A 21,723-nucleotide genomic window follows, 5' to 3' on the forward strand; every position below is an offset into this window, starting at 1 on the left:
GATGTGCATGAAAATCGCATTTGATTTTTTTTGCACAGCCCTACTTGCTGGGAAGAAATAGATAAATTGAATACAGACCAAACTAATTATATTTTGTTTAACCACTAAAGTGACATCAGAGCCAGCTGCACGTATCAGAAGGACATGCCGAGGTGAGAGTGCTCTCGGTGGATACATGATCACTGAGCTCTGACTGATCGCGTGGAGCTGATCGTCTCTGAAATTCGGCGAAACACATTTTTAAATAGTGCTGTCATTATAAATGAAGAGTAGATTTGAGTTTTGAACAACTACCTTCTCACCTGAAGTACTTTTAAAAGTACATTTCATGACACACAACAGTAATATTTTGAAAACAATAAATGGTGGTTGAAGTCACAATGCTGCGTGAACTCAACTGGCAGAAGCCTCTCCATGACGCGAATTTGCGTCTGTTGTGAAGTTAATTTCACGAGTGAATGAAGCGAATAAACTCAATGTTCAAGCATCCAACTACACGCGAATAGCGCGATTTTATTTTTGCAAGTCGTGTCTGGTGTGTACGCCCCATTAGACTGTGGCTGTCACATGTGGCTTTAGCGACTATTCTAGTATTCTCACGGTCATAATGGTCAAAATGCAGTATAACAGGTAAAATAATTCTTATAACAAATAACTGAACATTTTGAATACAATAAAGCAATACAGTAAAATATATAAAGTTAAAAGTTTTACACGGATTAATGTGCAAAAGAACTGTAAAGACTCATAGGTATGACTTTACAATAATACCTCATTAGTTAACCAAGAGACGGGTTTTTTACTTTTTTATTTGTTGGTCATTTGTTGCACCTGGTTGAGATTGAGTTTCTCTGTATTTGCCTGAACTTGGTTTGTAGTGACTCTCATTTCTTGATTGGATCAAACCGTTATTTCTTCTTCTTTGACAGTGATGTAATCCTGAATGAGAAGAGCACCAGCTGCTTTCTCCACTCGGCTGCTCCAGACACACACTGATAACAGCAGCTGATGACCGCAGGAGAGTTCACACGCTGAAGGTACTGCTGCTGCTGTCCATTACTCAGATCTAAATGATTCCTGCTTTAATGTGTGAAGAGCGAGACTAGAGTCACACCCTGATGCTGCTCGTGGTCCTGGTGTGCTATAGTCCTCGCAGAGTAACTCTCTGCTTATTCATTGGCTGCTGCTTTCTGTTGCCCAGCCAATCACCAGCTCAGAAACAAACCCCTGTTTATCAGACTGTTGTGTGTGTGACTTGCTCAGCAGTGGTTGAAGTGTAATGTGTGGTTGTCTCTCGAAGCCCCTGCAGATGCTGGTGGATGAGGTCATTAATGGCGTATCGGTCAGGAGGAGCGTCCACCGGCTCAACAGTGCTGTCAGCGTGAGTTTGCTTCTGACTGACTGATTGGGATTTGTATGTTTTTGATCAAGTAAAGCGAGACTAGAGTCACACCCTGATGCTGCTCGTGGTCCTGGTGTGCTATAGTCCTCGCAGAGTAACTCTCTGCTTATTCATTGGCTGCTGCTTTACGTTGCCCAGCCAATCACCAGCTCAGAAACATGCCAAATACTGTGGCCTACCATTTCTCTTAACCAAGGGCCTGTACCATGAAGCTGGATTAGCTGGCTAGCCAGGTAAGTTTCAGGTTAGTTTGCACCAATCCTGGGTTTTAGGTACCACGTAATTGGCTTGGCTTTAGCAGCATTTATTGCCATAGTAACTTAAACTCCACGGATAACCTGATCTCAGACTGAAGCTGGACCAATCAGATGTGAGAGGAGTGACACAAAGTCACTCCAGTTTATCTTGCTCCAAATCAAAGGTCACTAATGCTTAAAAAAAAAAATAATAGAAGTCTGGCTTTAATGATAATTATGGAGTCATTTTATGATTTATATAATTTTGATTCATGTTATTATTATTACCGGTATATATCTCTTACACACTAGAAATTTTAGTTTAACAGTTATTATAAATTGGTTATTTTAAATATTAATGTATACAGCTCATGTAATATAAATAAGCTGTAGTATCAAAATACTGCACTCTTTATAAAAAAAAAAAAATCTGACACATGTTTGAGTCTCTATCACTATATATTTTCAAATGTATAAATTAAGTTAACAAGTTTCACTTGTCACTGCACTGATAGAGCAAGATCATTTATTTTATTTGTCCTACTTCATTTTTCATATGAAATTTAAACTTGTCATTCTTCAATCTCTTAACCTTTTGCAAAACCTTTAACCTTCAGTTTTGAATCTCGCTGGGTCTCTCGTGAGAATTAAATCAAACTTGCTGTGTGTTGCAAGGCTCGTGATTGGCTGTTCGCCAGTGATGTCACACATTCATGTGCACGCACTCCACAAACTCAGGATCAAAGCCTGAGTTGACAAAGAAAGTTGATGATCAGCATCATGGTACCAACAAAGCCGGATTGGAGTTTTGGTTTTGTCAACTCAAAACTAATCCTGTAACTCTGAATTTGTTCAGTTACCATCATGGTACAGGCCCCAGGTGCGACGCTTCAAGTTTGCAAAGTCAGATCACAATATTGATGTGCTCATGCACAGTAAACCCTGGTGGGACAATCTCACAGTTAGGATAAAATATCAGGACACCGGTCCAGAGACGAGATCACATGGAGCAGTTCATTTGTGTGAGTCTGGATATATTAAACGCCTTTAAAACTACACAGCCTCATCATGATTATGATCACTATTGTTTTACTTAGTTTCATCTTGAATATAATGTAAGGAGGTAATCTATCAGACTGTGGCTGTCAAATATGGCTTTACCAAGCTCAACGACTCTGACCAGTGCAGATAAAGACAAAACACTATTGCCTAATTCAAGGGGGCGGGGCTTCTCTATGTCCCGCCCCATCTTCCTGTTTCAGTTGAAATGATGTCACCACATAGAATAACCCTGTGTTTCAATGCACTTCAGGGAACTTTAAGGTCTTCTTTAAGGTCAGGGAACTTCAGGAATCAGAGACTTATGAAATTTTAATTCCCAATTCCTGCTTTTTTATTGTGTTTATCTGTGAGGACCTGAGCTGGCGATCTGCCAGGACCATGCTCGCTAATCCAGATACTCTATAAAGTTTGGCTACTTGTGATCAGAAGCCAAAAAATCGAAGTATAATATTTGCGATATGCTAAACACGTTGCAAGTGAAGTGTCACCAACAACATAAAGCACTTTAATTCAACGAATTGTCAAAGATGACACCAGTGTGATTTGAGTCTTGAACTGTGTTCACATTGCCGCGGCTGACCTAAGGAGAGCAAGTTTTTTTTTTCAACCTCACAGGACCATTATTTCTGTTACATTCAAATAATCACAGGTGTGCTAATGCACAGTACACAGTAGTTACTACTAGAGATCGACCGATATGGGTTTTTCTATAGCCGATGTTTAGAGTTCAGGGTCAGCCGGTGGCCGATATGTGCTGCCGATTTTTTTTAGGGCCGATATCTTGAAGTTTTCCCCTTCATTTGCATGCTAAAATGACACCCTAATAATAATTGGATGCACAACATTTCTAAACTTATCATTTGAGCACAGACAGAAAGTCAATCATTTACAAAAAAGTTTTAGAGCATTTAGCAAGCAGAATTTTTCAAGTTGGTTGGAACATAAATGTAAACTTAAATATACATTTAAATAAAATAAATATAATGCTATAAATAAAAATCAATTAAACTAAAATATAAAAAAATAGATATATAAAAAAATAATAGTGCTGCAAACACACTAGCAACCAGCAACATTTGTGTTTGGTATAAATGACACAGAACATCTAAAGTGCATTCTAATTTTAAACTTAAATCGCAGTCTGTTCATTATTAAAATAAAGTACAGTCAACCAAACATTTAAAAGGTTACACTGGTCAGTTTAAATAGACCGTAGTATACTGTCCACTCTGCTGTTATTCCAAGGACGTTTTTGCTCATGTGAAGAGGATGATCTTTTCCGTCTAGTTTACATTTAAAAAAAAAAAAATATATATATATATATATATATATATATATATTTTAGTTTAACATTCAGATACATTGTGAATGTGCAAACATTTGGATATGCGCAGAATGAGACCTGAGCAATAACCTCCAAATACATCTAGTCAAACCCGCGCTCGCTCGTCCTCGTATGCACGCAGGCATGCACTCATGCGTCTCGATCGAATGCTCTGTAAAGGCAGGATTTTTTAAAACAAATAGGTCAAGCGGAATGCAAAAATTCTTAATCAAATATTTTGCAGAACAGGATCAAACAAAAAAAGTACTGGTGATAATACTTGCATAAAATGTTTGATGTGAAAAAGCGGTTTACTGACTGTGCAGCACAGCCACAAGCATCACAGTTACGTTTGGGATCATTTTATTTTTAATACTAGTGTCATTTGAAAACATTGCAATTGCGTTTTAAAATACAACAACGAGCACCACAAAACCATTTAAAGAGGCGCATTCAGCGGTCTCCTTGACGGGAAACAGTCAGCAAAGTAACATGATCTAAAACGTATTTTCATTTTATCAAATGATCATAATCACATCTATTCATTTTACAGTCCTGCTACTAGTATTTTATTCAGACTAAAACCCCTTTAATTCGGGTGAGAAAGCTTTTTTCCAAGTGGCTTTTGCACATAATAATAATACCGCTGCAGATGCATTTTGCAGTATTAAGGTTATTAATTGATCGTTAATTTAAACGTCGATCGATCATGGAAATGAGCGAATATTGACATCCCTAAGTGCAAATGAGTTGGATGGAAACCTGGCTATTGTCTGCATCAAACCATGCTTCTGAACAAATGTGATTCACGGTTCTGGGCAGCTCCAGGACAGCTATCTCTCGGTGCACGGTGCTGTCTGTGAGCGAGGCGGAGTAACGGAGCCCTCAATCACGCTCCAGTGTTTGTGAGAGCTGCTAACTTCTCCACCCCATTCACAGAGTGAGATTCTCTGACCACCTTTATCTCCCAAGGACTGTTGTTGAGTCTTCCAAAAGTTTTGGCTTGGGGTCCTCCACATGCGCAGCAGCACTTTCCACCGCACCAATAACACGGGGCTGCCCGCCGACGTGCCTGACTTTAAATCGGCGCTACTAAACACGGAAATCAGCCAATGCAGATATATTAAATAATGACAAATATCGGCCCGATATATCGGTCGACCTCTAGTTACTACAATAAGTTTATAGTTCAAAATTAAACACTGATGTATACAGTAGCAGTTAAAATAAAGTCACCGTTTAAAAGTAATTTGATGCTTCAAATGAAGATTTGATACGTGATTACGCCAGTTTGTCTTTAGTAACAAGTGAACCGAGATTGAGTCACTGAATCATTCACTTGGTTATGTAAAAAATACAAATTACTTGAGTCCCAAGAAAAACCCAAACTCCATTTAATATAAAAGAAAGTATTAAATTCATAGTCATGCATCTCTATTTTGCACACAAACAGCTCCTAAATGAGCTGATTTTTCATCATGGTATTCTGTTGCAACTGTTTGATGTCTAAATGTTTGACTTCATTTTTTGGATCGTATCGGAATCAAAACTAGGGATTGATAAGAATCTGAATCAATAAGCAGAATCTGAATTGATCATTCAAATGATACCCAACCCTTCTTCCTGCTTGTTGTGGTTTCAGTTGATTAAAGTCAGATTCAGATTACTGGAAGAGATGGGGTTTGTACTTTTATTTTATTTGTTGGTCATTTGTTGCACCTGGTTGAGATTGAGTTTCTCTGTATTTGCCTGAACTTGGTTTGTAGTGACTCTCATTTCTTGATTGGATCAAACCGTTATTTCTTCTTCTTTGACAGTGATGTAATCCTGAATGAGAAGAGCACCAGCTGCTTTCTCCACTCGGCTGCTCCAGACACACACTGATAACAGCAGCTGATGACCGCAGGAGAGTTCACACGCTGAAGGTACTGCTGCTGCTGTCCATTACTCAGATCTAAATGATTCCTGCTTTAATGTGTGAAGAGCGAGACTAGAGTCACACCCTGATGCTGCTCGTGGTCCTGGTGTGCTATAGTCCTCGCAGAGTAACTCTCTGCTTATTCATTGGCTGCTGCTTTCTGTTGCCCAGCCAATCACCAGCTCAGAAACAAACCCCTGTTTATCAGACTGTTGTGTGTGTGACTTGCTCAGCAGTGGTTGAAGTGTAATGTGTGGTTGTCTCTCGAAGCCCCTGCAGATGCTGGTGGATGAGGTCATTAATGGCGTATCGGTCAGGAGGAGCGTCCACCGGCTCAACAGTGCTGTCAGCGTGAGTTTGCTTCTGACTGACTGATTGGGATTTGTATGTTTTTGATCAAGTAAAGCGAGACTAGAGTCACACCCTGATGCTGCTCGTGGTCCTGGTGTGCTATAGTCCTCGCAGAGTAACTCTCTGCTTATTCATTGGCTGCTGCTTTACGTTGCCCAGCCAATCACCAGCTCAGAAACATGCATCATCTCATACAAACACAGGCTGATGTCTAACAGCTGTTCTTTATTGTCTCAGGGATCATCAAACCACTGAAGATGAGCTGGAAAGTGTGAAGCCAAACTGTTGAACATCTGTTGTTTTATAAACGTATGAATTAATCATATTTCATAACAGAAGTGTTTCATGGAATATACACACAGCTATTGTGTGCAGTGTAGTTGTGGTTTAAGCTGTACTCTTGTAATATACTGGAGGCAACAGCACCACAGGCCCATTACCATGTGTTAGGATGTATTTGTGTGTGTGTATATTTAATTACTCAGTGCAACAACAAGAGGTATTGTCCATTTTAGCAATGTTTAAAAACATCATACATGTAAGTGCTATCTTAGCATTGCATGTTCACAGGGTGATTTTGTTTTTCGTTTGTTCTAAAAGGTTTGTGAAGTTTGTCATTTTTTATAAAATGTGAAGAAATGTGGTATAGAAAGAGCCCATTTATGTATCCGGTATTTTCCTAATAAAACATTTTTTTTCCCAAATGTTTTCATTTTTTAATCAAACTAAGGCCTCCTGTTTTAAAAAAGATGGCTTCATTGTCTGTGTACCACTGCATTAACTTTTGTTCTTGTTTAATTAGAACAGCTGTACATATTTATATACAAAATGCCAACATAACATCCACTCACTAATAAGAAACTGAAGTTAGTTCATGGCAGAATTATGCATGCATTTTGCCAAATGCTTGTCCTTTGTAGGGTCACAGGTGAGGAACCCCCCCAGACAGACAGATGACCCATCCATCACACACCTGTGGGCAGTTTCTGAATGTGTCCAAACAAAATGAGTTTTTGGAGAGGAAGGCATTTCTTTTCTTTTAAATGAATCATGTAAAACTAAACTGCTCATTATAGAAACCACAAGAGCAAACAATGTTTTTTATTTTTTTTTTGTCAATACAGTTGAGGGAAAACAACAATATACCAAAAAATGATTGTACATGACTAGCTTTAATAGCAGAATATACCCACAGACGCCATGAAACGACACGTCTTCTGAACACTTGAGACCTCGAGGTCCACCATCCTGATCAAACACACATGAACTAGCGGACCTGAGAGTAAGTGTTCAGGACTGCTATAAAGACCCCTGTGTTCGGGCAAGGCTGGAGGTTGAGGTCCAGTGTTAAAACCCCCAGGATTGGAACAGGAGTAAATAACAAAACTATTTTCAAGGCCATTTATTATAATACTCTCATTAATGTGTGTCCATTATCCAAATCTAAACGAACCTGCATAAAACAGCTAAGAAATTAAAGCATAAGAGAAACATAGGGACAGTTGCAGCCCTTAAAACTCAGGCTGAAGGGAACACAAGAAAAGGCGAGAGGTAAAGGAAGTAAGCGATTATGCGGTGATTGTACTTGAATGTCTTTAATAGTTGGGTTTCTTGTTGATGAGCAGGCAAAGGGAGGACAGCGCCGCCCCGAGTTTGGAGGCTTCGCTGCAGGCGGTGGGCAGCAGGGTGTAGTCGGTCAAGCGCTGGAAAGCCTGAAACAGAAGAAGCAAACATAAACAGCTCATGCAAACTGCTATGAAGAAAACAGGTTTCCGTTACTTCTAGAAACACAGCTGTCAGCTGAAGACAACGGGACAATAAGCCATGAGATTTGCATTTACTCATATTTATTAGCTTCAAGCAAGTAGTTTGACAGGAAAAGGCAAGTCCGTAGACATCCCACTAACTAGAGGTAGCTTTTCAACTACGCTTCAGTTAACTCATTGTGTGCATGGATTATTATTAGGCAAGTTGATACTCTGATCATATTTTTAACCAAGCACAATTTACCAATGCCAAATCAACATCAATTTTAATAACTTCAATCAGTTGTGTATGTATTATATGATATGTGACCCTGGACCACAAAAAGACCTTAAGTGTGAATTTTTTAAATAAACAAAATAGAAATAAAAGCTGAATAAATCATCTCTCCATTGATGTATGGTTTGTTAGGAGAACAATATTTGTCTGAGATACAACTGTTTGAAAATCTGGAATCTGAGGGAGCAAAAAAAAAATCTAAATATTGAGAAAATCATCTTTAAAGTTTTTCAAATTAAGTTCTTATCAATGTATATTACTAATCAAAAATTAAGTTTTGATATATTTATGGTGAGAAATATACAAAATATCCTCATAAAACATGATCTTTACTCAATACCCTAATGATTTTTGGCATAATAGAAAACTGTATAATTTTGACCAGTACAATGTATTTTTGCCTATTGCTAAAACCATACCCCAGAGACTTAAAGGGATAGTTCACCAAAAAATGAAAATTATGTATTTAATAACTCACCCTCATGTCGTTCCAAACCCGTAAGACCTCCATTTATCTTCGGAACACAGTTTAAGATATTTTAGATTTAGTCCGAGAGCTCTCCGTCCCTCCATTGAAGCTGTGTGTACGGTCTACTGTCCATGTCCAGAAAGGTAAGAAAACATCATTAAAGTAGTCCATGTGACATCAGAGGCTCAGTTAGAATATTTTGAAGCATCGAAAATACATTTTGGTCCAAAAATAACAACTACGATTTTATTCAGCATTGTCTTCTCTTTCGTGTCTGTTGTGAGAGTTCAAGACAAAGCAGTTTGTGATATTCGGTTCGTGAACGAATCATTCGATGTAACCGGATCTTTTTGAACCAGTTCACCAAATCGAACTGAATCGTTTCTAAACTGTTCACGTCTCCAATACGCATTAAGCTGTTAACTTTTTTAATGTGGCTGACACTCCCTCTGAGTTAAAACAAACCAATATCCCAGAGTAATGCATGCACTCAAACAGTACACTGACTGAACTGCTGTGAAGAGAGAACTGAAGATGAACACCAAGCCGAGCCAGATAACGAACAACAGACTGACTCGTTCACGAGTCAAGAACCGGTTGCATCGGTTTTCGGATCACCAGTAGTTCAATTCAATAAACCGGTTGAAGAAAAGGGTTCACCGGTTCTTTTGCGCTCGTCGTAATGGCGTCATTGGCGATGATTGGCCTTGATTCAAGCCTTCGGTTTATCCGCGCTCATAACACTAGCACAGAATCAATCACCAAAAGAATCAGTTTGGTTCAGACGCTCTGTGTGTCAGTCTGCTTCACGCTGAATCACACATGCGCAGTATCATCAGCTCCTCGATTCTCGATTCAGACGCGTCTGACAGAAACGGTTCTTGACTCGAGAATGAGTCATTATCTGGCTCGGCTCGGTGTTCATCTTCAGTTCTCTCTTCACAGCAGTTCAGTCAGTGTACTGTTTGAGTAAATGTATTACTCCAGGATATTGGTTTGTTTTAACTCAGAGGGAGTGTCAGCCACATTAAAAAAAGTTAACAGCTTAAGTCATTTGTGGATTAATGCGTATTGGAGACGTGAACAGTTTAGAAATGATTCAGTTTGATTTGGTGAACTAGTTCAAAAAGATCCGGTTACATCGAATGATTCGTTTGCGAACTGGATATCACAAACTGCTTTGTTTTGAACTCTCTCACAACAGACACGGAAGAGAAGACAATGCTGAATAAAGTCGTAGTTTTTGATATTTTTGGACCAAAATGTATTTTCGGTGCTTCAAAATATTCAAACTGACCCTCTGATGTCACATGGACTACTTTGATGATGTTTTTCTTACCTTTCTGGACATGGACCTATAGCCTATACCATAAACACAGCTTCAATGGAGGGACTGAGAGCTCTCGGTCTAAATCTAATTAATATCTTAAACTGTGTTCTGAAGATAAACGGAGGTCTTACTGGTTTGGAACGACATGAGGGTGAGTTATTAATGACATAATTTTGATTATTGAGTGAACTAACCCTTTAAGACTGCTTCTGTGCTCCATGGTCACATACAGTATATATTTGCCTATGAAGGTTGGAAGTGAAAAACACCTTGTATTCAGGTGTGAATAATTATTAAGCAGGGTCTCTTTTACAGATAAAATGAGCCGAAAATAGATACACCTCAGATGGAAAAGTAAGAAAAAATTAAATGCCACGAGAAATGTTCAAAACTAATGCAATACTAGAATTTGTAAAGTTAAGGCATGACCTCAGAAAAAAAGAGAAAATCAACTAATAATAATAATTATGCACACACTGTAATGACTGCTAGTTACAAACTTACTGACAGGAAGTAGAATGTCTTTAAAGGCATTTATGTTACAAATAAACGCTGTTCTTTGTGTCACTTTTGATCATTTCCATTTGTCCTTGTTAAATAAAAGTGTGTTTTTAGTGGTACTTTTGTATGGTAACATATTATGGTTTCCACCAAAAATATGTTACACTGAAATCAAGATCCTTAGATGAGTGGGATGACATAATGCCAACGAGAGCTGCTGATTATGGTCTGTTTTACTGTACACGCTCTGTTACTCACGGGAACACTGTTGGGACACTCCTCGGCCGTGGGGTGCAGGAGGAAGTCCACTTTAGCAGGACCTCTGATGTAAACGCAGTTAGCAGCCACATCCTCGGGCACAGACAAGATCTCGTAGTGATGGTCAGTCAGCTGCTCCATCATCTGAAACCACAAGCACTCCTCAGAAAAGCTGTCCGCCACGAAGCGACTATGTCAGGTATTTGACATGCACACACACTCACTCGGAGGGTCTTCTTGGCCCCGTCGCTGCTGCTGATGATGATGGTGTCAGGGCCGCCCATGGAGCAGATGTTCTTCAGACGAGAGCCTCCACACACCGGCACAGTGGACACCGCAAAGTCCTGAACACACGCCGCACCACAGCACTGTTAGCTGCCTTGTGCTGGCATCTCCTCTTATTATTAGTGAAAACCCCAAGTACTGAATCTTAGCATCCCGTGCTGCTTTGGACGTGAACGATACCTTCAGTTCTGCAGCTTGCTGAGGAGAGCGATGCTGTTACCTTTCTAAGCAATCACTAGTGATCACCTACTTGCTATATCCATATCCACAGAGCAGAACCTCACAGGCTCTGGAACCACTCACAAGCCACTGCGTCCAAGCACTGTAATGCTCTTCTTTACTCTATGTTGTTATACTTTGGCAGTAATCCACTTTATGCATTCTACTAACTATAAGTGAGTCTGACTCCATGTCAGCTAACTCTCGTTAGAGTATCAGTAGATGATCAAGGTTAGGGGAGAATAATAGTAGAATGCACTTGCAAAGAGGAGACCATACAAATAAAGAGTTTGCAGATACTAATGACTGTGAGCTGACATTCTTACGATAATGGGACTACTGCAATACAGAGGTACCAAAATAAGAGCAAGAATTCAATTCAAAGTATTTAAGAAATTAAACTCATTATTAAACTATGATGATGCTAACCCTGAATCAACAAACAGAACTACAAATATTGCTACAAGTGTGACTGCATCATATAATAATTAATTATTAATAATATTAATAATGTTCATCATCTGGCTGACTACGTCTTGTATTAATTAAAAAAAAATCCTTTCATATGCGCACAAACTGACAGTCACCACTTATAAGCTACTATTAATATTGTAGAAACTTAATATTTTTGTAAAGTTGCTTTGTAATGAGTTGTATTGTAAAAAGCACTATACAAATAAACTTGAACTGAATTGACGATGATGAGCGAAGTGTCTGCTAAATTATTAAATGGAAGTATAAAATAATTGTTGTGGGGTGAAAACGTGTATGTAAAGCCTACAAACCTTGACAAACTGTAAAATATCATGTAAAATTAAATATAATACGAGTTGAAAGAGCTTTAAGTAGTTATAACAAGAAGGGTGTAAAAATTAGGGCCCTATGAAGTGTTTTCAATTTTCCAAAATTCCTTTTGTGTTTTTCTGGACTCAGTTTAAATGGTTAAATAAAATTTTGATAAACCAAAAGCCATGTCTAATTGATTGAAATAATGAAAGTTAAAAACACTTTACTAAAAGTCTAAGAAAGATCAAATTTTTAGGGCCCTTTTCAAATACTTTTTTTTATTATTATTATTATTAAGTTCTGTTGTACTTTTTCTATTTTGTTAACAGATTCTGTGTTTTCCAGTTCAATCGAATCACAACACTCACCTTAAAGGTGTCGGCCAAAACCTCTGCCCCACGGTGATTGGTGTGTTTCGAAATGCCCACAAAGAACTCTTTTCCAGTGAAGAGGACATCACTTCCTTCCAGAGTGGCTCCAGCAGACCGGCCCTCCTCGTCGCCCATCTCCAGCACCGTCAGCTTGAGCTCGCTCAGGACGCGCCGCACGGCCTCCGCCTGGAGAAGACACAGCTCTGAGCCCCAGTCACACCTGAGTGTCCCACAGCCCCGCGAGCGGCCCTTACCTCAGTGCGCCTCTGCTGTTTGAGTGGTCGGGTGATGAGCGCCGTGTCGCCCTGGATCACAGCCACGTCTTCGATCCTCCAGCTCTCGGGCAGCTCGGTCACTGCTGGGATCTCTATCAGCTGCAGCCCCACCTTCTGTCTCAGAGCCCCCGTCAGCACCCCCATCTGACGCTGGGCCTTGGCCAGGTCTGTCTGAAGCCCTTCGCCACCCTCCGCCAACTTCCCAAAGGATTCTGGGATACCTCTGACCACAGCATGCGTGAAGCAGCCGTACGGATAGATGTTGGCCATGACGGCGTGTATATGAATGGTATGTTTGTGTAGGCTCAACTGTGTGTGTGTGTGTGTGTGTGTGTGTGTGTGCAGGTTTGAAGTCAGTCTTGGAGTGGAAGTGATTGGAAGCTTTTGGCAACAGCAACTGGATCAGCAAATCATTCCTGACGTCTCTGAATCCCCAGGGAAGAAACCTCCAGGAGCATCATCCCTTTAATACTGCCTGAGACAGAGAAAATAAAAAACTGAGAGAGAGAACAAAAAAAAAACATTTTAAAGAGCTATAGACCAAACCAATTAATGTGTGAATCTTTGGGTCTCGGAAACCTCTAGGATCTAAAGTTGAAACGAATCAACCTGATGCTGCTTGAGAGCTAAATTAAAAACCCTTCAGTGGAACATATAATTCATAAATAATGTCTTTTACCTGGACTTTAAAGCGGACTCAAAGATCCACATTTATGAGGTTAGCAGCAACACTGTACAAATAATTTAACGTTTTTGTTTGTTTTTTAACCTTGTATATGTTTAAAAAAAAAGTTAAACAGCTCTGTCAGTGGATTATGCACATTAACTGTTGTCAAATGAACTTTGAGTAAATGGTATGGAGAATATTTTGGCATATGTGTGACGTGTGTGTGTGTGTGTGTGTGTGTGTGTGTGTGTATATATATCCCAACAACAACAACAGAATGTGGGAGAATTCCTGGTTCTGGCATAGTACCGTGGTATCATTTCAGATCACTCATACTTTAAGATAGTTCTGTTCAACAACAAACACTTTAGGACATAATCTGTATTTTAAAATAATTTACAAATCATATAAAAGTTACGTTACTGCAGATAAGAGAAGAACTGTATCCACATTGCTCAGGGAAAACAAAACTGATAAAACGGCTGAATCTGGAAGTGTAGTGTATTACCAGTAAATATCAACTACTGTAACGTTAGTTTCCAAACAGACGAGAACACACTACGAACAACGCGTTTGTTTGGGTAACTTTATGCTAATAACGGCAGAGCTACAGTCGATGTCTGTGTTTACAGAGCAGCAGCTCACAAACCTAACGGTCAAACTTCCAGAAAACACCAATTCATCGCACTTTTCCGAGATTCGAAGACACTAAGTGTTTGTGTAAAGTCGTGCTGATGAACTAACGTTACTCTAAAGCGGTTCAACAGTTGTCAAAAGTGTCTCGCCGCCAAAGTTGACGCCCTGAACTCTAGAACCCAAAGTCCTACCTTATGACACGATGAAACGCGTTAACTCTGTTTGTTTCTGTGCACGCGCTGAGCTGTTTTGACCGCCTCACACAAACACACACCGTTATTCTCCTCTCTTTCTCTCTCTCTCTCCCTTCCCCCTCAGTCCGTCCATCCATCCTGTCCAGTCCCTGTGCTTCCCTCCTGTCTGGCCATAAGCGATCCTTGAATCTACTCATCACGACTCAAACGAGTGCACTCGGAGCTGATGTCAGGGAAGCGCACTTACATTGGTTTTACACTGGTTTAGTAACATTAGCCTCCCTCTGAGTCAAAGTGACACAGCGCTTCTAGACATCTGCCAAACTCTGATCCAAATTAAAGACATTCCCGACCATCTTTCAGGATTTTCCACTCACCAGCCCTGTTGTTTACAGCCACACCCCCATCGCTCCCGGACTGGAAACTTAAAGATGGGGCAAGTATGGAGACACACTCTTTTATTCATGTTAAATACTGAGTGTTCAGCGGATTCTGAGCTGTGACACAGTTAAGCAGCCCTCGTCTGTGTTCTGTTGTCTGCAGCTGTTCTCTAATCCACTCTTTTAATATGTAGGTCAGGTTTAGTGTCCTCGCCTCATAGATGTGTTGTTTTGCTGTTATGGGCTGGTGTTTCAGACAGGACTGTGGTGGGGTGACCTCAGACCCTCAGGAGGATTTGGTGGAATGCTTTCCTATGAAAACATTTTCTGTTTGTTTGTTTTAGTTAAATGCATCTTTCTGGTGCATTTTACGAGCACAATTAAGAGGCCATACCTCCTTCAATAACAAAACTGGTTTTAATTCTACAAAGCTGATTTCTCACTAAAAACCCAATGTTGTAGGGCACTTTAAGTTTTGTTTTGATGATTGCAAATGATTGCACAGACACTATTTAAACTGAACTGAGATGACGTCACTGAATTCTGCTTTTTTCTGCTTCATCAATGCTCATGGAATGGGTGGTTTTTAAGAAATAGTAAAAGTTTTTAGACCACATGAAATGCATATATATGGGTTCTGTGGCTATTAGTTCCCACGTACATCTATGCTGATAAAAATGCTTTTAGCAGATAACACATTTCAAATTTCAATGTGATGATACACAACAACATTTCTCATGTATCGTCACCTTCACTCTCCCTGAAATCTGACTAAAATGCTCACTCATGCACTTGCGGGTGTGTCCAATAAAAAGTTCTCACAAATGAATATCACTCCCACAAGCAGCAACCATGATTCATGGCTGTGAAGTAAACCAAATCCTATATAATTAATTCTTAGTCCTTCAGTGTCACACCCTATTTCAGAAGAAATGCACCGCACAGTTTGTGTGTCTCTCATTGTTAACCCAGCTAAAGGATCAGAACTTGAGTCTGAGAAGGAAAACATCCACAATGTGCAGCGCTGGGAAGATCTGAAAAACACTGCAGTAAACTGAAGACCTGCTAAGGTGATTTTATAGGACTTTAATGAAACGAGTCAGTCACTGAAAAAGCTGTATTATACACAATAGTGAGCTCTGGTGCTGATACGGTCCGATAGCAGCGGGACTGTGCTGTTCGTATCACTCCACATGTTTTATGTTTGCACATTTCAGAGAGGCGGATGGTGATTTTGGAGGTTCAGGGGATTTTTTTCTGCTAGTTGCATCATTGTGCCAGGAGGTGGCATCTAGTGACTTAAGGTCCATTAACAAGATAACAATAACTACAATGTTAACCATATAGTTTAAAAAATCTTTCTAAATTTAAAAGAAGAGTCCACACCACACCTATAATGATAATTGCACATAGGAACAATATCATTGCATTCACTTTTAAAACAATATTTTTTCACCCCAGCTAATGAATGATAAAAAACATTGATCAGAATCAGTTAATCAGAATCCATCCTGCTTTAATGAGCTTGAGGAGAATAACTTTCAATAAAGCATTTTCTATGCATGTTTAAGCTGTTCTGACATGCTTGTGGGGTGTCACTGAGACACTTTGACAAGTTTTGTTTCTCTCATCACTAACTTCTTGTTTATTGGATTGCTAAAGCAATAAAAGCAATACACTAGCAAGCCATGCTGTGGCTCTGAATCTGTTGTGAGGTATCGAATAAAGCTATCTCAACAGCTGTTCATGAGCACTGTTTTCTGCTGATCATTTAAAAACATCTGACCACAGTGTTCTGGACACCAGCACTTTAATGATTCTGCCTGTGATTTAAGGTTAAGATCATGATTTGTCGTTACGGCAGTGAGTGTATAGTAGCACCTTTTCTAGTTTGTTTTTAGGATCTGAAGGAGCTGTGACGTGATAACTGTATAGCAGCAAGGCATGAGGCCACTGATCCACAGACAGCTCAAAATGACACGGCCATGACTGCAGAGGAATGGAGCAACAGATCGAGACAAAGACTAGCAGAGGACAGACGGGATTAAAGAACAGACCATCTGTCCATCCCTCGTTTCTCAAGCTAAACCAGCAAACAGCCTCACGACAGCCACACACACAGACATGTCCTCTTTGGCTGCACATGTATGTGCATGACTCTGTTGGGAGTGAGCCGTCAGTCCAGTAGAGATTCTCAAATATCTCCATGCTCTGTCTGAGATTTGCATTGCGGTGTGTTTGTGTGTGCCTTAATGCCATAATCACTAATAAACCGTTTATCGTGACTGTGTGTCACGCTTGTGTCACAAGGTTGCTGTCATTTGATTTCCCTGCTGCTCTGCATGCCTGTAATTTAGTACAAACAGGCTGTGCATTTGTTCATTGTAGTGCTCACAAACACACATATACACTCCTTCTTAAGCTATAGCAGTGGCGCCACCAGATCAGATCAGTTACTAAAAAAAGAAGATGTCAGATGTTCTGTGTTTTCTTATGGCCAGTTCACACTGCACTGACAGACGCAGACGTCCGCTGGGCTTTGTCTGATCGGCATTTGTTTTCATTGATTGATCATGTTCAATCTGTGTTTGTAGGGACTTGTTGGATCTGTGTCTGTCAGTGCAGTGTGATTTGGCCTATAATTGATGCCCTGACTCCAGTTTAGTTCTCGTCACTAAATCAAATCAAACTGCCAGGGTGGAGTCCGAAGCCCACCACAATCCTATTTCAGCTCTAGACAACAGCAAACCAAAAACTGTGGGAGTTTCATAGTCATTTCGATTCTGACTCCATTATACTCAATATTACATGCCTGGGATTCTTCTCAATTTGATCTGGAAGACTCTTTTTGGTGATCATGATGAAATCTAAAGGATCCCTCCTCATCCTCATCGGCTGTCTGCCTTTAGCAGGTATGTATGCATCTAAACATGGAGATTACAATTCATTCAACCAAAGAAACTTGTGATTCGAAACATTTTTATGTCGCCTCACTGAAGACGATGTGCTTAGTTGGAGCAGTGCTGAATGTCGTTGCTTTAAGCTGGAGCTGTTCTCTGAGTATAAAAAGCATCACTTCAATGTTTTTGCCATTCAAGGACTAATGAAAGAGAGTACAGACTTAGATTTGCATGTATTCCTAACTTCATCAATATCTTCTTAGTTCACATGTTTGGAATGAATCATGCACAACTCTATCCCATTACAACTGCTAAAGATGTCAATACCTTGATTGCATGTGGCTATTCAGATCTAGTGTCCTCTGGAGTCTCCTCTACTTTGACTCTCAACTCTGTGTCAGGAGAAACCTTTGAATTGAGTTAACTAAAAGAGCATGGGTGAGGAAGGGTGAACGGGATCAGGGGCCAGTTGCATAAATTTAGAGCCTGATTTTCTAACAGCCTGTGCCAGTGCAAACCCTCTTCGGCGTAAAAAAAAAAAACTACTGTCAGGATTTACTACTGGTGTGTAATGAAAAATTTGTGATGCAAAGGCCATGTAGACATCTGTGTGGCTGACCTTCTTACATATGCATTTGTAGAAGTGCCCCATTCATGCATATTTACAGGAATCACACAACCTGATTATCCATGGTTGGCAGAAGTTAATTCACTGGCATTTGCTCCATTATTCACCAGCTCAAAGCCTGCGTTAACCCATTTTGCGCTTGACATGGCTGTGATTGTTGATGCCAGAAGGAGGCTCCACAGAGGACAGAGACCATGATAGAAGGGAGATAATGAATTTATTTGGAGTGCAAGAGGAAGACATTATCTGAACATATAATTACACAAATTTTATGCAAATGATCTCTGTTTTGCATTGGTCATTATGGAAATTACATCCGTGTTCTCAGTAAGTAACCCGCAGGACTTTCCACTCCCGTCAGCACTTTTATGAGACTCTCACGCTAATTTGCCTTTTTGTTTTTAGTAAATCCAGTCCTTAGTCTCTATGTTAAGATTGTCTTAAGAAGTAGTGTTACCAACTAGCAGTTCACCAAGGGGTAGTGAGTCTTATTATTCAGATGACACCAGTGAAAGTTTTTAGGGAACCAACGTTAATTGACCAGTTTAAAGGGGTCATGAACTGAGAAAACAAAATTCCCTTGATCTTTTGAAATATAAGAGATCATTGTACTATTAAAACATCCTTTTCATTTCAGAAGTTGCTAAAAAATCAGAGAACAGTACACAAATGAAAACCAAGGCAATTCATGACCCCTTTAAAGAAAAAACATTAGAGGACTAACATGTAAGACTATCAGATTCTGAAACATTCACTGACTATGGTCCCTCTCTTGCAGTGTTGTCCTTGACATGCTACACATGCATGTTTCCAGCCATCTCTCCTCTGGACTGTCTGAAGTTCCCCCAGGAGTGTCCCGTGGGCCAGCGATGTCTTGCCAGCACAGCTATAGGAGTTAAAGGTCAACTGAACCGAACACTGCACTGTTCTACTGACTGATACAAAAACAGCAAAAGAATGAATCGGCAGTCTGTGGGAAAGTGTGATCCTGATTTGATTTTTTTTCCACACCATCACACACACATATGATACTTACATCTCACGTGTGTGTGTGTGTGTGTGTGTGTGTGTGTGTGTGTGTGTGTGTGTGTGTGTGTGTGATGTAAGGTGTGGGAAAGTAGGAGTGAAGGTGTATTCTGAGTATGAGTTAGAGGACTTGGTTGAACGTGGACTTGACGATGATGTTTTTAAGGCGAGTTCTGCCCTCGTGAGTGAGTAACGGTGTTCCCTAATAAAGCTGTCAGGACCTGATTCTGCAGAACCTGATTTAACACTGCGTCACAAGTTTAGTTTCGCAAGCAGGGTCTTTACTATCAACAAAGTTGAGAACATCTTGTCACTTTATGCCAATGAAATAGATGATCTGAAAAATATGTGAAATGATAAGCGACAGGTGATTTATTTCTCATCAGGCGTGTGTTGCAGGAAAACCTGTGGCTGTTGAAGGCACAATAACAGTCCAGCATGATGCATGTTGTAGCTTGTTCAAATAATCATACAACAGTTTTTTTTCATGTTCTGTTGACAATAATGTGGCTTTTTTCTTGATAATAACCGAGTCAAGTGATTTGCAAAAGACCTGTAATCTAGGAACTGAAATTAGGTCATAAGTATTGTAAAAAAATGTATTTCAGAATTGATCTCAACTGCATTTATGAAGAAAATAATATTAAAGGTAAATTTGTGGTGGTGGAAAGAGTTTAGTTCTGCTCTGGCTGTATAATCACAACATGAGTCGCTCTGTGAAGTCAGACGGTAATTTACTACTGTGATTTCACTCAAGAAGCATTTGGAAACTACATCACGAGTAGTTCTCACTTACATGTGGCATTGAGCTTCATGTTTGCTCTAATATTTCTGCATGGCCTCTTGCAGTTTTTTTTGGGGTAACTTCATCCTAGTGGATATTTTGTTGGTGCAAAACCAGATCATCAGTGATGATAATACTATCAGGTGCTAAACTGTTGTGAATGGCACACTGTGATCTGCGTCCCTTGACTGGGACACCGTGCATCAGCACTGAGATGTGATGTTTGTGTGTGTCCAGGGTCAGTGTCCATTGTCCTGTACGAGCGGAGCTGTGCCCTGCCATCACAGTGTGACCAGAGCGGAGAGAAACAGGCCGCAGGAATAAAGTTCAACTACACCAATGAGTGCTGTGACACGGATCTCTGCAACACTGCTGCACCCATCAGCTCCCCCCGCTGGACTGGAGCAGTGCTGCGCCTCTGCGGTCTGGCTCTCCTGCTCCAGCTGGGATGAGCAGCTCTTGCTCTCATGCGAGGTGCTACAACACCATCAGCAAAGGCTGAGGTTCAGAAACACCACCACATACCAACACCGTCTGTTTAAAACCAATGCATCCACTCAAATTTGACATGCACATAAGACTGAAACTGTAAGTCCATCTACGCACTTTCTTGCAAACGCCTTGCTTGAAGGGAAGTGCCTGCAACCACACACACACACACACACTGAGTCAAGACTCATGAGAATGAGTCATGCATGCTCAAAATACTGAAACTCTTCTTCTAAATATAAAACCCACACAACTGCTAAATCTAACATTTTGCTTAATTTTTTGCTGTAAATACTAATGACAGTAACTTTTTTGTCATTTGTAGTAATTCTAGAAACATTAATGCATATTTTTCATACGGACAGGCTGTGTTCCAGAGGCTGTAGAGCACATAACAATATTTGAAACTTATTTTTCAAGTTTTTTTTTCTCTTTGAATTAATCTAATTTAACAATATATATTATATTAAACCTGATCTAAACATGAAGGGTCAAGAAAAAATGTACTCAGCATTTATTTATTTTTTATTTGAACTTTATTATAAACTGTATTGCTGAATAACAATGTTAGAAATGCAGGAAGAAACTGACTTTGTTGTAACATCCCTCTAATCAATAAAATCCTAACTAATCAATACTTGGACTGATGTTGTGTTGTCCATCTGAGTGCAGAGTGAGATTTGGAAAGGACCATTGAGTGGTTGAGAGGAAGTGAAAACAGAAGTGCACGGGAGAGGACTGGGGATAAAGCATGATACTGCATAGAAAAATATTGTGTTAAGGTCATCTTAGAAACAGGCCGAATCAACTTTAAAAAGGCAGCAGTTGTTGCTGTCACTGGTTTTCTATTTTTTGAGAAGACAATAAATGTGCATGTATTTCATAACTCTCCCCAGACAATAAATACGAGTTTTCTCAATGTGGAAGTTGACAGTCATAATTAGAGATGGAAGAATATTCTAGTGACTCAAATTTGCACATACATCAGATCATATATGTACGAGATGAGACGATTGGGATTTTCAGTTTTTACTTCTCACATATAAACCAGTTATAAACCTTAACACAGGATTCATTAGGGCTACTTTTATGATACCTTCATGATTTTGTAACATCATATATGGAATGTAAAGAGCAGCTTAAAACAGTTTCTGAAATGTACGTGACCAAAGCAGCTGTGAGCAAAAAG

General features: G+C 39.8%; 2 protein-coding genes, 1 long non-coding RNA gene and 4 other non-coding genes across 12 annotated transcripts in view; 6 read left to right on the forward strand and 1 right to left on the reverse strand.

The window, feature by feature from the left end:
- The window catches only part of LOC132145718 (uncharacterized), a 383,521-nt gene extending 376,916 nt beyond the window's left edge, over positions 1-6,605 (forward strand). For 3 of the 4 annotated variants that reach the window (XR_009434503.1, XR_009434501.1, XR_009434502.1), the window contains exons 3-7: positions 930-1,037; positions 1,301-1,381; positions 5,842-5,949; positions 6,213-6,293; positions 6,531-6,605. This is a non-coding gene — a long non-coding RNA (uncharacterized LOC132145718). The remainder of the gene's footprint in view (positions 1-929; positions 1,038-1,300; positions 1,382-5,841; positions 5,950-6,212; positions 6,294-6,530) is intronic. The other variant, XR_009434504.1, reaches the window with a different exon arrangement.
- Positions 1,096-1,225, forward strand: LOC132146140 (small nucleolar RNA SNORA3/SNORA45 family). Its single transcript, XR_009434881.1, has one exon. It is a non-coding gene; the product is annotated as a small nucleolar RNA SNORA3/SNORA45 family (small nucleolar RNA).
- On the forward strand, positions 1,435-1,564 carry LOC132146136 (small nucleolar RNA SNORA3/SNORA45 family). The gene has a single exon (XR_009434877.1). It is a non-coding gene; the product is annotated as a small nucleolar RNA SNORA3/SNORA45 family (small nucleolar RNA).
- On the forward strand, positions 6,008-6,137 carry LOC132146141 (small nucleolar RNA SNORA3/SNORA45 family). Its single transcript, XR_009434882.1, has one exon. It is a non-coding gene; the product is annotated as a small nucleolar RNA SNORA3/SNORA45 family (small nucleolar RNA).
- Positions 6,347-6,476, forward strand: LOC132146138 (small nucleolar RNA SNORA3/SNORA45 family). Its single transcript, XR_009434879.1, has one exon. It is a non-coding gene; the product is annotated as a small nucleolar RNA SNORA3/SNORA45 family (small nucleolar RNA).
- Positions 6,606-7,872: 1,267 nt separating the features above from the next.
- LOC132145708 (N(G),N(G)-dimethylarginine dimethylaminohydrolase 2-like) lies at positions 7,873-14,838 on the reverse strand. 3 transcript variants are annotated; one of them, XM_059556927.1, is made up of 6 exons: positions 14,705-14,838; positions 12,810-13,305; positions 12,553-12,741; positions 11,119-11,238; positions 10,895-11,038; positions 7,873-8,005 (listed from the first exon to the last, which is right to left on the reverse strand). In XM_059556927.1, the coding sequence occupies exons 2-6, from the start codon at positions 13,098-13,100 to the stop codon at positions 7,889-7,891; spliced, it is 861 nt and encodes a 286-aa protein (XP_059412910.1). In that variant the 5' UTR covers positions 13,101-13,305; positions 14,705-14,838; the 3' UTR covers positions 7,873-7,888. The 3 variants fall into 3 exon arrangements, with proteins under 3 accessions (XP_059412910.1, XP_059412909.1, XP_059412911.1); XM_059556926.1 differs by lacking the exon at positions 14,705-14,838 and adding an exon at positions 14,325-14,677; XM_059556928.1 differs by lacking the exon at positions 14,705-14,838 and adding an exon at positions 13,510-13,543.
- Positions 14,839-17,527: 2,689 nt separating this feature from the next.
- Positions 17,528-21,169, forward strand: LOC132145710 (protein Bouncer-like). Its single transcript, XM_059556929.1, has 3 exons — positions 17,528-17,619; positions 19,014-19,136; positions 20,283-21,169. Exons 1-3 carry the CDS (start codon positions 17,565-17,567, stop codon positions 20,495-20,497), a joined length of 393 nt encoding a protein of 130 aa, XP_059412912.1. The 5' UTR covers positions 17,528-17,564; the 3' UTR covers positions 20,498-21,169.
- The last annotated feature ends 554 nt before the right edge of the window (positions 21,170-21,723 follow it).

Source organism: Carassius carassius, chromosome 8, assembly GCF_963082965.1.
Source record: "Carassius carassius chromosome 8, fCarCar2.1, whole genome shotgun sequence".
Taxonomy (NCBI): Eukaryota; Metazoa; Chordata; class Actinopteri; order Cypriniformes; family Cyprinidae; genus Carassius; species Carassius carassius.

Coding starts and splice junctions, on each gene's coding strand:
- LOC132145708 (XM_059556927.1), bottom strand. CDS start 13,100: ATGGCCAACATCTATCCGTACGGCTGCTTCACGCATGCTGTGGTCAGA. Junction 11,239..12,552: donor TTTTGGCCGACACCTTTAAG/GTGAGTGTTGTG, acceptor GCGTGTGTTCAG/GACTTTGCGGTGTCCACTGT. Junction 11,039..11,118: donor GGGCCAAGAAGACCCTCCGA/GTGAGTGTGTGT, acceptor TTGTGGTTTCAG/ATGATGGAGCAGCTGACTGA.
- LOC132145710 (XM_059556929.1), top strand. CDS start 17,565: ATGATGAAATCTAAAGGATCCCTCCTCATCCTCATCGGCTGTCTGCCT. Junction 17,620..19,013: donor CGGCTGTCTGCCTTTAGCAG/GTATGTATGCAT, acceptor CCTCTCTTGCAG/TGTTGTCCTTGACATGCTAC. Junction 19,137..20,282: donor CACAGCTATAGGAGTTAAAG/GTCAACTGAACC, acceptor GTGTGTGTCCAG/GGTCAGTGTCCATTGTCCTG.